General features: G+C 38.2%; 1 protein-coding gene across 6 annotated transcripts in view; it reads right to left on the bottom strand.

Annotated features, from left to right (window-relative positions):
• LOC306864028 (homeobox protein cut-like 1) overlaps nucleotides 1-15,044 on the bottom strand; it is a 125,563-nt gene that overhangs the window by 37,995 nt on the left and 72,524 nt on the right. For 4 of the 6 annotated variants that reach the window (XM_079407697.1, XM_079407700.1, XM_079407699.1 and 1 more), the window contains exons 5-8: nucleotides 14,326-14,463; nucleotides 12,119-12,281; nucleotides 11,172-11,263; nucleotides 11,014-11,080 (exon numbers count right to left, since the gene is read on the bottom strand). In XM_079407697.1, coding sequence (XP_079263823.1) covers nucleotides 11,014-11,080; nucleotides 11,172-11,263; nucleotides 12,119-12,281; nucleotides 14,326-14,463 — 460 coding nt within the window. The remainder of the gene's footprint in view (nucleotides 1-11,013; nucleotides 11,081-11,171; nucleotides 11,264-12,118; nucleotides 12,282-14,325; nucleotides 14,464-15,044) is intronic. The other 2 variants (XM_079407698.1, XM_079407702.1) reach the window with 1 other exon arrangement.

Here is a 15,044-nt window from a genome sequence, read left to right as displayed (position 1 = left end):
GAAGGTGCACATTATTTACGCTGGCAGGAGGGAAACGGTAGCGCAGGTTTGTTTCAGTAAAACACAATGATGCAACATAACGCAATGCAATAAAATGGGTCACGTAAGGAACAGGCCAGGTGGAACAGAAGACCTCACATCAACATAAAACGGGTAATCAGCATCTTGCCTCACTTCTGGGCCGCTTGCATGTGTGCATATGCAATTACGAGCAGCTAGATGCATTCTGAGAGCATTCATCATGAAAGCATCTGGGTATGTGTGTGTTGTTGTGTAGAGATCAGCCATTTCAGCTGGACTGCCATAGCCCCGTCATGCATGTGAACACTTGCACACTCACCCGTATGCACACACATACACACTACCGCGCACACGCAGGGCCATTAAGCCCTCTCGATTTCACAGTAATCCGATGGACTGTCAGCTGTGTAGCCCAGCAGTGGGTTCACGGCTCAGCCACATGGACAGGCCCAGGTTAAAACAGAGGGATTACACTAATATAGGCCTCAGACTCCTTTTAATGCACACTAATCTGATATAATATTCTCAATTCTGCTAGCACACAGCTCAGCCCAGCAAATGGCATGGCTTAGGTGTGTAAACACAACTGCTTTCAATAAAGGTTAACAGTACTGTATGTCCCCATTAAACATAACTCAAATGAGTGGAGTTTGCTCACTCAAATACAGCTTTCAAACATCCTGTCAGGAGAAATGACAAAAATTGACCCACTCATGCTAACTCTTTGGGTTAAATTAACTTTTATTATTATGAGAATGAAGAAAAGGTAGTTGTTAAAGGGATAGTTCACCCAAAAATGTCAACGTCAACATGCTCTGGCATAGTAGATGCATGCATGGAAGCGATCTGTCGATCTTTGTTTGTGTTTTCCTCTCAAGGCCGTGGGTCCCATTGACTGCCATTATATGACTGACAGACTGCAACGGTTTGAGATAAAATTCTTTGTTTGTGTTCTACTGAAAAAAACTAAGTCACCAACATCTTGGATGCCCTGGGGGTAAGCAAATAAACATCAAATTTTCATTTTTGGGTGAACTATCCCTTTAAGTTATTGTGTAGGATTAGGAATGTAGAATTTGGTCATGCAGAATGTGCGCTTTATAAGTACTAATAAAAAGCCAACATGTTAATAATAGGCATGCTAATAAGCAACTGGTAAATAGTGAGAATTGGTTCTTATACTTAAGTGTTACTGTCATAATTATATCAAAAAGTATCTTTTTCAACTGACAACCATTTGCTGCAATTCTGATTAATAACCTTTTGCATATGAAGTAGTTTAAAATGTTTAATTTTCTTTTATTAGATGTTTTGCCTCTACATACTTAGCATGTGGCTAAGTATACTAGGCTACACCACTGTTTTTGTTTTGATTTTGGCACATCTTAACCAAACTCAATGTGTTCTCATATGACAATGTGTTGTTTCTGGTGTGCTAACAAATGTTTCTGTACTACTCAATGCATTTTTTTAAACCACAATCTTAACCAAATTCAAAGCATTCCCACAACAATGTGTAGCATGTGTGCTAACTGCTAGGCTAGTACTTTGTACTGTAGCCATTTTTGTTTGATTCTGAACCACAATCTCCACAAACTCAAATAGCTCACACATGATGATGTTGTTGTAGCCTGTATTCTAACCGCTAGGCTACAAATTCAACTAATCTGTTTTTTTTTTTGCTTGATTTTGTAACACAGTCTTTACCAAACTCAGAACATTCACACATAATGTGTTACAGCATGTGTACTGCTAGATTACTACTCAGTAACTGTTACAGTACCACTGCCTTTAACAAACTCATTGTGTTCACACTTGAAGCAGCAAAGCTAATGCTTGTGGCCTGATCTGACACTACAATAATTGAACCAACACAATCTTTAAGCGAGTGAAACTTGTTAGCCCACATACTGAGCCCTTAATCTGATAAAAGCACTTGCATTATTTCGGTCACCCACTGTATTCTCCTCTCGAACGGTTCTCCCATTGACATTTCTGACCATGTGACTGCAAACTGAGAGGAGTCAAGCACAGCTCAAATTAATTCAACAGCCAAGCTTAATTAGAGGCGATTTGGTTTAATGATTCAGATGAGCTTAACTCGGCTTTGTGCGCACTTTTAAGCGCGTGACTCCGGCATCTCATGGATGATGCTGCGTTGGAGTTTCATTGTAGCTAAAAAAAAAAAAGTGAAGAGCTCTGTGAAAATACTATGCTTCAAATTACTATTGAAACATAATTATTCACTCCAATTACATGATGGCTCTCTAACATCAATGTGAAACCCCATTTGCAAACTATTTTACTTTTTTAATGTGACATTTTAAAGTGAAACAGGATATTCAACAAGGAAAAAAGTAGGACGGGCCTTTTTTTACCCAGTGGGAATTAATTGGATTGTGAAAAATGGTCATTACACACTAGAACAGCACTAAAAACAATGTCTAAACAGCTATTAAAATAGTTCGCAATTTTTAAAATTTGGAATTGTGCACACAGATTAATTGCTCATAATAAGAACCAGCACATTTAAGGAAACTAAATATAGCTAATTGCAATTTCACTTCAACTTTAAAAATGAAAACGTTCAATGATGTAAATATTTATTATTTAATATATATATATATATATATATATATATATATATATATATATATATATATAGCTAGCTTTTTCCTTCTGAGCTTTACCAAAACTAAAGAGTTAAATATAAATCATTAAATAACGTAAGATCAGCACAGATTTGGGAATTATGGAATATAATACTCCTTTAAACCTAAAGACTGCAGATCAGAGGTTTATTTTATGCATTAACAGTGTCATGATCTCGTCATGGCACAGAATACAAAAATACAATCCCTCTTAAATACAGTATAAAGAGGCACTCATTCTTTCTCTCTCACACGCACACACACACACACACACACAATTGTGAACCAGCATAACCTAATCTCCTCTCAATTCTGCTCTCGTCAGCTCATGTTCACTCCCTCCTTTATGGGCCCCACTGTAAAAACACATTAAACAACGACCTTAAAGGGGCCATATTCGACACTTCCATAGTATTTTATTTCTTTCCTTGAATTCACTTATGTTAGTCAAGGTTTCTTGCACTCAAAACAATCATAATTTAGTGTTACACCTTCTCTTTGACCCATATATATATATATATATATATATATATATATATATATATATATAAAAACAGACTATTTTTGCTACTGTATCTTCAAGAATCTTTATGCAAATGAGCTCTGCAGTGATTGGCTGACCTCTCGTGAACTGTTGTCTGCAATTTTTGTGACTTTTTTTAGATGTTTCAAGTGAGAGCTTTGCGTGTTAGAGTGCATCAACGTTCTATATTGAAATTTAATTTCAAAAGGCCAAAAATAAATCTGTTTTCCATGATGTGTCCCCTTTAAAGATGAAAAGATAAGGACGAGAACTGCGTGAGACATGTGTAACTCCCATTGGAGCTCAGCCTTCAAATTCAGCATGTTCTTCATCACCTCGAACCGGGAGGCCAGAGGTTATCTGCGAGATCGTTTATTCGGATTATTTCATCATCTACAAACGAACACACTACAATGTGGGAAAGTCCAAAGAAATAACAGTGTGAACGTAATCCAGGAACACATAAACACAACTTCTTTTGTTATTCTGTGAGCTACCGCTGATGAATAGAGCGTATCAAACACTTACTGCATTTGATTATTGTATTTGGTCGTCTCTGGCCTGATAAATTATGAGAACCAGCTGCTTTGATTTTGACCTTTTCCATCCAGCACGGCTGTCAGAAAGGGGAGGTTAACTCGGCGCTCGGGCGAAGCTAGCGAGAGAGAGGTCCAGGTTACATGCATCCTCTGGCTGTAATTCAACTCTTTCAGGCGATTCTCTCTCTCCCGTCTTGCTCAAACTCACTCTCTCCCCAGTGTCTTTGTTTCTGCTGCAGCTCAAATCCCCCTGGGCTGGTACGACATTTCACAGATTTAGCCCATTAGATTTCCATTTTGCTCTCTTTCTCCATTTGGCCCCTATCTTATGGAGCCAGTGTAGGCTTTATCCTGGTGGGTTTTTTTGTCCTCCCATCCTCTCTTAACCTTTTGAAGGCTAGGGTGGTAAGAAAACCCTCGGGGTTTGATTTTTTCTCCTCTTGTTGAGTGTCTGACCTCCAGGAGATAAAAAAGCTCATTCTTAAGTGTCATTCCTCACCAACTCTCAAAACAACAAACATCATCGACCCAAATTTTTCTCGACGGCAATCACACAGGTGTATAATCATCTCCTAAGGAGTTTTCAAGAGTTTTGTTCAGGAGTAAATTAAATACTAAAGGTGTTGATTTCCCTGTGATTTCATTATAATGAGATACTCAACCTTGCCAATAATATTTTTTCCTTTAATTTCTGAAGGAAACATGGAGGTATTTGTGGTCGCTAAGGTGTTGCTAGGGATTTCCAAACGGTTTCTTACAAGCCCAGAGTCAAAATATCTCAAACCTCTATAATGAAGGGGAAGTGATGTGTGGCCAAGTATGGCGTCCCATACTTGGAATTTGTGCTCTGCATTTAACCCATCCAAGTGCACACACACAGCAGTGAACACACACACACACCCGGAGCAGTGGGCAGCCAATGCTGCGGCGCCCGGGGAGCAGTTGGGGGTTCAGTGCCTTGCTCAAGGGTCTCACCTCAGTCGTGGTATTGAGGGTGGAGAGAGCGTTGGATATTCACTGTAAATATCGGCATCGGACCGATGACTCCTGATTGTGTGATTTTTTTTTTGCACCGGTTTTATTGACAGCCAGATGAATATTAGGAAAAATAACTAGGGATGCACGATATTATCGGATTATTTAAAGCCATTATCAGCCGATAATGGCTTTAAATGTAAATATCGGCATCAGCCCGATATTTAAAGTTATGCCGATATGTCTTGCCGATAAGAGGAATACATTAACTCACATGTGCACAGGGTGTGCTAGTGATTAGATCACATCAGCAGTGTGGCTCATTCTTGAAGCAAAGTTTTGTCTGACTGATGATTAGATTCACTGATTTAGATCGTTGCACTTAATCTGGGAAAGCATGTACAGAATGACGCGTTCGGTGTGTGATAGAGTAAACAGTCAAGCCAAGTCCTAATGCCCGTTCAATAAGGAGATTTAATCTTTAGGGGGAGCTGTTGGCCTACTTCGAATTAAATTAAAATAATTTTTACAACTCTTTTGCTTTAGACCATTTACAAATGTTAAATCTTAAAATTAAATGTTAGGGTTAACACTGCATCTTTCTGGGGGAAAAAATGCAGCGATTGATATATAGTTTATTTATAGTTATATATAGTTATAACAAATAAGTTCTTGTTAAAAACGGACCAAAATGTTAAATATTTTGGTTATAATTTCTGCACAGGAGAGACTTAGTGTTGTTTCCAAACAAAAGGAAATATATCAGTATCGGCCAAAATGTGTTGAAAAATATCGGCATATCGGATATCTGCAAAAATCCAATATCGTGCATCCCTAAAAATAACGATATATCGTTCCTCTACAAACCACACAATGTGAGGTATCATTTTTGTTTATACCACAAATAATACAGTACAGGTCAAATTTCACAACAAAGTTAAACACTGAAGGTTTATGGTTTAGAATCCTATAACCATTGGTATAAGCAATAGAGATGTTAGCTTAGCTATTCATTTTTGTTTAGTGTCCTATAGTGTATCAAGCTCTATTTGGAAAAAGCTATATACCCGCATAATACATCTGCACAATATTGTGGAAATATAAGCGAACAATGTAAGAGCTTCTGGGACGGCAAAATGTCTTGCTTGACACAGATGAAATGTTTTCTTTGCACTCAGCCGGCGAGCGTAGATCTGTGCAGATAAATCAGGTGGGTAGGATGAGGTCCTTTGTGTTCCCCGCAGTAATTCAAAACCTGCCAGACTGATGGGAGTACAGACAAATGGATCAGACAGAGCAAAAATCCACCCTCCGAAATGTCACACAACCAACAACGCAGCAGAGATCCTGTCAAGCAAAACACGCTGGATGCGGAGACGAAAAAAGGCTGAGAGGTGTGAACAGGCCTGACGTTGCTCTTCTGCCTGCATTTGAGGAGAATCAAACTGCGCTGTTTATCCGAGTCAGTGCATGTAACATCACAGGACGCACAGACTTAAGGATCTGAGGGTATGTTCACAGCGAACACGCAATCGCCGCGAGCCCGTAGGGACTGTCATGTCACCGGGAGTCGATGAAATTCGTGTGCACAGCTCTCGCATGCCAGAACCCTGACTGCACCAGCTCACTGGCCCAGTGCACTTCTCCACGGTTTACATCACACACACACACACGCCGAGCCCACATAAACCACAAACAGAAATTCACTCTGTCTCTCTCCATTTCTCTCTCTTTATAACACATGCACACATCCCCACCTAGACGCACGCTGGCAATCCAACATCCGCACACAATTCCACAGGCCTCACAGACGGCTGCTATTTCTGTAAGATCCCCATCCACTGCCCATTTGTCTCGTAAAGGACACACTGCAAAACCCAACCTGCCACTTTCAGCGCAGGAGAAACAACTTTAATTGCATGTTGTTTCTTTCCAATTCAGTCAGGGAGAAACCAGAAAGAGTTTAACCACGCTGGGAACAAGCACAACAGGCCACACAGCATGACAAACTCAACCCTAAGCCCTGGGATTGCTAAAACTGCCCGGGGTAATAAACTCGATGTATTTTTCTGCTTTGTTCACTACAAAAAAAACATAGCGTTAAGTGTTAGAATGTTAAGTATGTATATGACAAATTTCTAAATATGAAAATCTAAGTGAATGTTAAATATTTTAACGTTGAGGCAAAGCTGAATATCTAGTGCCACATACAAAAACATTAAGGACAAATACATTAAATTAAAATGATACAAAAATGTTGACTTGTTAAATGAAATTTGAAAATGGAATGTAAAAATGGAAACGATAAATTAAATACAAATAAACTGACTGAATTACAAAAACTATGAAAACAAAGTTAAACTGGAAAGCTAATTTATATATAAATAATTGTAATTAAATACATAAACATTCAAATATGATCATTAAGCACGACTACATTGAAAATGCTGAGTTCTTAAATTAAATATGAAAATGTTAAATAAATTTCAAAATGGGAAATTTTAAATTAAATACAAATAAGCTGACTAAAATACAAAAACAATTTATTAATTACAAATGTTGAGTTAAATAGGAAAACAACAGGTTAAATACATCGAGTTAAACCGGAAAGCTTTAAAATGTAAAATTTTAAATGTATTTAATTGTGTAAATTTAAAAATGGAAATGTTAAATTAAATACCAATAAGCTGATTTAAATACTGAGAAAATAGTTAAATATGAATTAAATGAAATGTAATACAAGATTTGTTAAATATAAATAGGATGAGTTAATAGTTAAATTGAAATGAGTTAAATAAGACAACACTAAGTTCATTCTGAAAATGCCAAAAAATTTAAGTTACAGTTTAATATGAAAACATTAAAGTTAAAAATAAAAACAATCTGTTAAATATTAATAAGTTGAACAAAATAGGAACGCGAGTTAAAAACACAGAGTTCATTTTAAATAGATGAAGTAAAAAAAGAAAAATGATGACAACACATTTTAAAGGCAGTAATTTGAACATATGAAAACATTAAGTTAAAAACAAATGAGTTGAGTTAAATATAAATGCCATAAGTTAAATATGGACATCCAGGTTAAATATGAACTCCAAATCTGAAGTTATTATGCATAAAATACATCTCAGCGTTTAAAAAGACTGTAATGGTTGTGTATCAGCGCTGGCGTGTTTGTGCGGGCATGCATGGGCCGATGCCCGTGTCTGTGCCAGCTGTAGTTACTGTAGCTGGCAGGACGTTAATGAGGAGGTCCTGAGGAGGGATGAGAGCAGAGTCTGGGCTGGAAAAGAAAAAGAAGCGGATTAAAATTTCAGCACAACACAGAGCCCTAAGAGAGAGAGAGAGCACAAGATAGATGGCTGGGACGACAGACACCTCGCGGGCCTGTGAGAAAGGCGGACATTCCACTGTGAACACGTCTGGGAGGGGAGGGATAGTGGGGGAGGGATGTGGGGGAGAGGAAAAGAGAGAGAGAGAGAAAGGGAGAGAGAGGTCGCATACAAACAGCGAAGCGAATTGAAGCATTCCATTATTACGCTTGACTGAACCCTGCTCCTCTTTTCACCCTGAACCCAAGACACACACACACACACACACACCAAATACACACTCTCTTTGCAGCTGATACCATCCTTCCTTCAGACTGAACTAAAAAAGAGAAAGAGGAAGGGGAGGGTGAGACGACAGGAAGGGATATGAGAGACAAAAATAGGAATGATGTTACTGGACTGACTAGTTAAAGACAAACTGAATGTTAAAATGGTGAAAACTGGATAAAAAAAACAACAAGCAATAACTCTCATATCCATCAAAAAACATGACATGTTGAGATTTCAATGGCTATTATTAGCTTTCTCCACCCACATGGCCTAGATTACATCAGCAGATAAAAAAGTCACTTTAGAGACTAAAAAAGTTGTAAGGTTTAGATGGAAAAGCTATAAAATCACACTTTTTTTTTTTCAACAATAGCGTGCACCGAATTGTTATTCCATTTTATTTGATTCCACGTTGAGTTTAACACATGCAGTCTTTCGACAAGCACAAGCCCAAACATCTCCACGGTTCATATGGGTGATGATCGATCAACGTTATGGATTTTGTGTCCATACCTGCTGAACACCCAGAGCTAACCACCTGCATCAAAGGCAGAACAACTGCCCGCCGAGGGACTTTGTTTCTCATTCGCTTATTACTGGAGCACTGCGAAGCATGACACATTCTTATGTTTATTTAACTACACAAAACTCGCACACGAACGTCTCAGCACCCTTCCCGTTGAGATCCACCTACTGTCACTGTGGATGAACTGAGCTAACGGAGCATGTAAAACCCTGAGGCCAGGAAAGGGCTCTTAGATGGGGGGCGGGATTCCTTTATCCCCTACCAAAGACACATGCACGGAATCACGTAACCTCATTAAATCAGCAATCACAACAACAAGACATCCACGAAGCCTTGGATTATAGACTTTCCAGGCTTAAGTAAAATCAGATATGTAAAGCACAAATCTAAATATGTACAGCATATAGACCATAAAACACTGCCACCAACTAGTAGCAAAATGCTTAAAATATTGATGAAATGATGCCATTTAATATTTAGCTTTAAATTTACATCTATGTATTTGCTCTGAAATGGCTTAAAAGGGTAATTTTAAGTAGCAAAGTTATTTTTTAAATAATTGAACAAAAAATGTTATTCAGTGATTCTTACAATGCATAGTCATGAAAATAATACATACGTTAAATTAAATAGAAATATGTTGTGAAATGGCTTAAAAGTGTCATGTACATACACACATACATACACACACAGTCATGGCCAAAAATATATTCAGTATTTTTATCAGGCTTATTTGATCATATTTACCAAGGGTGCCGATATTTTTGGCCATGACTATATAACAATATATATGTGTGTGTGTGTGTGTGTGTGTGTATATAATTGAGCAATTACACACACACACACACACAATATGTATCTTTAAGCAAGTACCTAAACACACACACACACATATTTATATATATATATACGCATAAAAATACAAAGTATTTTTATAAATACATTTTTAAATTTACACTCTCCTTCATGCAAGTAAAGCAAGGAGAAGGGCTTCCCAAATGCCTTTAAAGTACAATAAAAAGCCACTTAACATCTTACAAGTTATCAAGCTAATGCTAATAAAAGAAAGCTGAGGCACCAGGATGAGAAGCAGGTATGAAATCTAATGGAGTGGAAATGTTTTACCTGCCACACTCTCTGTAAAAGTCCCCAGGAGAGATGGGGCGGATTGGAAACAGGCCAATGTTACTGAATGTCACAATGCGTTTTCTTGTGTGTATGTCTTTCTTGTTTGCGTTTGTGTGCACGCACACAGTCATATTCAAATGTTTGTGCGCAAGCATGACAGTGAGACTTATCTCTCTTTAGATCCGCGTCTGCAGTGATCGTAGAATCAGAACCATGTCTTTTCCTCAAATAAACCTTGCATTGACCTTCCAGTTCGACCGCAGCTCACCAAGGAGGGTTTCTGTGCTAGAAAAAGTGGCTTTTTTGACTTCAAAGGTACAGTGCTGGGGGTCTGCATGGCAGGGTTTGGTTTGATCACAGGTAGTGTAATTATGCCACTCCCAGAGCAGAGAACTGCGCCGAAACAGCCCGCAGCGAGCATGCTCTGCAACAGGATGCATTCCTCAGTGACAGCAAGACAAGGAAATTGCCACCTAACCCCGACCACATGACAGGGAGAGAAGAACGCACACATGCAGATGCACACAAACACACACATGCACGACCCAGATCAAGGCAAACAGACACAATGCGCAAACAATAAGCACGGATGCACATACTGATTCGCTGCCCACAAAATGTCAGTCGATAGTACGAATCCCATCATTACAGGATTCTCAGAGAATCACTCAGAGCATCCGTGCGAGTTATGAGGGATTGTGTCATCCATTATTCAGTCTTGTGAAGCCATAAAGACATCATGGGCGGGACGTGAGGACTATTGAATATCAACCTGTCCGTGAACGAAGGTGTGATTTCACCACACTGTGTTTTCCCCCATAATCAAACCTGTCTGCAGTAGGATTATGAGCTGTTTTGGTGTGGATCAAAGGGGTGTGTGTGTTTGTCTGTGTCTGTAAGGACACGCAAATGTGGGTAAATGTGTGTGCAAAGGTGAGACAAAGACACAGCACACCTAGCAGACAGTCGAGAAAATACAGCAAATGTTTTGGTGCTAATCCACGCTGTCTCCTGCTGCGTCCCGTCAGAATGAAAATGGGTTACTCACTTTGCTGTGGATTCTTCATCGTATTTCGTCTTCAGTTCATGGAGTTCTGCCTGAGTTGCTTCAAGTGCTGCGCAACAAATGAAAGGCATGTCAGTAAAACAGGCGTAAGGAATTCAACTATGTCAAATTACATGTATGTAATTGTTAAAACACCCAACTTGACGGTGAATGTATTAGCAAACCTGTTTGTAAGGATTGCGTTTTCATGTCCAAGTCTTCTGTCCTGCTGTCCTGGCTTTGCTGTGGCTGACTGCATTGACATACAGAGGACAATTAAAACAAATCTCCCAACATAAATTAATGTACAGACAGGATCGTCACATTAACACTGCAGTACTGCAAATTGATCTGAATATATGAATAATCACTAGATGCAGTGAATATGAATAAATGACTAGATGCAGTGATATTTAAATTTACATTTTTTTAAAGCGAAAAGCTTTCTAGTAAACTGCCTGTTTTCAGACCAGTGTTATTTTACTATCATTAAGATACTATAATAGATTTTTTTAAAGATATATTTTGGCATTTTTTTCCTATATTATGATAGGACAGATTAGAGCTGACAGGAAGCAATGTGGGAGAGAGAAAGGGGCAGGATCGGGAAAGGTCCTTGAGTCGGGATTCGAACTCAGGACACCCATAGCGCAACAAAATATTATAATAGTTATTCAAATTTTGAATTAGTTTTTATTTTTATATTTTCATTTCAATTTTAGTTACAATTTTGTGGCATGATTATTAGTTTTATATATTTATTAAGTTATTATATTTAATCATAGTTATTATTTCGGTTTTAATTGTAGGCATCAAATAGAACAAAATGAAAATGGGAAATTAAATGAGTTTCGTTTTTTTCATTTTAGTTAGGTATTCAGAATTTGGTTGCAAAGGCACCAATGATTCATGAAAAATGCAGTTTAAGGAAAATGGCTTTTCTAACTCTGTGTTTATGATTTTTCTGATGTCATTTCAAACATACCTATAAAGCTCAAAATTGCTATCTTAGAAGGCAGCTTGCTAGTTTTCAAAACACAGTCTATGAATTCATAACGCAATCATGAAGATCAATGCCGTGTTGGATTTGTGCAACGGTTGAGCTAACCTCTCCTTGTCTGCATAGTTGTTAGGAAGGTTTTCCCCTTTGCTTTCACTCTCTTCTCTTCCTGATCGGTCCTGGTTCTGATCGGGAGCTTCCTCTGTGTTCTTGGCCAGCAGAGAACGCTCATACTGCTCCAACTTCTCTTTAAGTGCTTTAATAGTGACTTCTGTAGGAGAGAAACAGAGAGAAGCATGAAAAGGACAGACAGTGGAGACCTAGGGGTGTGTGGGGTTTAGTTTTGGCTACACTGTGGGGGCCAACTGTCCCCCAAGGATAGTAAACCCTGAAATTGGCCAAGAGAAAAAACACTTAATAAGCATACTAAATTATATCTTTAAGGAACAATTCGCCCCAAAATGAAAAATCTGTCATCATTTACTCGCCCTCAAGTCGTTCCAAAACCATACAGCTTTCTTTCTTCCATGGAATACAAAAGGAGCAATGAAGCCTGTGGTAGTTACAATGAATGGGGACTGAAGCTTCAAAAGGACACAAAAGCACCATAAAAGAATGATAAAAGAAGTTCATATGACTATATTACAATTCTTCTGGAGCCACGTGACAACTTTGCGTGAAAACAAACCGAAATTTAAGTCATTTTTCACTGAAAATCAGACTCAATGAGCAGTTCTCGAGGTAACAGCCCACTTGAGGGAAGATCATCACTGAATAATGTCTTAAATTGCAGTCTGTTTTTCACCCAAAGCTACAGTATGACTTTAAATCCAGCACACAAGTCACATGAACCACTTTTATCATACATTACTGGTGCCTTCGCATCATTTTGGAAGCTTGAAAGCTCAAGTCGCTATTCATTGTGATGGCATGGAAAAGAGCAAACAACGCATTCTTTGAAATTGCTTGCTTCCTGTTCTACGGCAGGAAGTCATTTGAGTTTGAAACGGTTCCAGATGAGTAAATTGTATTTTCATTTAATGGTAAAATGTTCATTTAAAAAACAAATGCTAAATCAAGAGGGTTACATTTATGATTATTTATAAATGAGGGTAAGAGGTTAGAAAATGTCATTAGCTCGGTATAAAAACAACTGAAGACAAGGGAAAGTCCCCCTATGGTAGAAAAATGTGTGTTTACATGCCTACACACACACACATCCACAAAAATATCCCTGATAGAGAGCTTTTTCCTCCTCTCTCCGTCTCCTGCACAGCCATCTGCGGTGATTTAAACTCCAGCACTTCAGCGCTGACACATAATCAATGAGCAGCAGTCCCACAAGAGCCCTTTTAGACCCTTAAATGCTAAACTGGACTTTAAACACTGGGAGACTGGAGGATCACTGACCTGAGAAAGATCAGCGTGTAGAATAGGAAGGATTACCTAGTGGACCGCTCAGACGGAAACACACCTGTGTGTGTACATGTACACGTGTGTCTGCGACAGAGAAGTCGCCTGTGGCTCGCGTGGGACAAATAAAATATTGCCGTTATTGAACTGCATCGATTAGGGGAATTCCACAGAGGGTGAGGGAGCGATCCCTTCCTCTTGTTTACATTAAAAAAAGAAAAACCAGGAAACATGTCTGGCTGAAACAGCAGCGGGACAGAAATAGAGCTCAGATGACTACAGCTCATTTGAACAAAAATAGGGCCCCATCAATGTGGGTACACTTCTGCGGCCTGCCAACATGACATATGTGTAACTCATTTAATTTACTAGGTACAGATAAATCTTGCTTTACAAAATAATTTTGAGTGCAACCAAATATTCATCAGGAAGTAATGTAGGTATATTTAATATAACTTGATTTTATTGTGAAATTTTATTTGATTGGATTGTGAAATGTAGGCTATGACTGAATGATTAATACATAAAAAACTACTAATACTGTGAAATATTATTACAATTTAAAATAACTTTTCTATTTGAATCTATTTAAAAATGTAATTTATTCCTGTTATAGCGAAGCTGAATTTTACTATTTAATAGTATACTATTAATAATCCTACCAAATATATAAACTTAACAGCTACCTTACTAACAATTAATAAGCAGCAAATTAGGAGTTAATTGAGGCAAAAGTTGTAGTTAATGGTTTGTTAATAGCGAGAATTGGACCTTAAAATAAAGTGTGACCAAAAATATATATGTGTTTCATGGGCGATAAAAGTTCTACATGTTTCAATCTGTGGAAAATGTATTTTGTTTTGTTACTTCATTTCAAACAGCATCCAGAACCTGGTGGTTACCTTGGTTTTTAACCTCTGCGATTTCGCGTTCGTACTCTTGTAGTGTATCTTTGAGCCTCTGGTTTTCTGTCTCCAAGTCGTGCATCTTCCGAACAGTCACCTGGAGTTGCTGAGCTGCCTCCAAAGCTGAGACAGGATCTGAAACACACATCCGCACGCACGTATACACACACGGGTCAGAATATCGGGTGTACTGCATTCAGAGCAGGAGAAAAGGTTTGATTCAGTGAGTGAGAGCTCAGTGTATGGAGATCAGTGTGGGCCAGTCTCTGTGCAGCTCGACTAAATACCTAAAAGTGTTTTTGCATTTTTGCGGATTGCCAACCGCAGCTAAAAATGTTAACTAGAAAAACAAACCAAGCCAAAACACGCCAATAAATCCACGCTGTGCTTCAGCACCTCGGTTTAAGTTCTGCTCTGTTAAATCACACTACCAAAAAAGAACCAAAAAGAACCATGTTATCATCACTGATTTTATACAGAGACCACGCAAGTCCCATGTTTTCTGGACATGTACCATGGTAATCACAATTTGCTGCCAGAGCAAGGCACTAAAAAAAGTAATTCAAAACAACAATGCAATAAATTATTGCACTAAATAATAATTATAATAAATAATAATAAAATAATGTGCACTAAAATTAAATGCACAATATGAATATTCACAAAAAACGTAATTATCATTTATTGAAGAAAAAAATAAACACCTTTAAAAGTTA

This window comes from Barbus barbus (assembly GCF_936440315.1).
Source record: "Barbus barbus genome assembly, chromosome: 45".
NCBI classification, from domain to species: Eukaryota; Metazoa; Chordata; class Actinopteri; order Cypriniformes; family Cyprinidae; genus Barbus; species Barbus barbus.
Note: the sequence above shows the minus strand (reverse complement) of the source record. Positions and strands in the feature narration are given on the sequence as shown.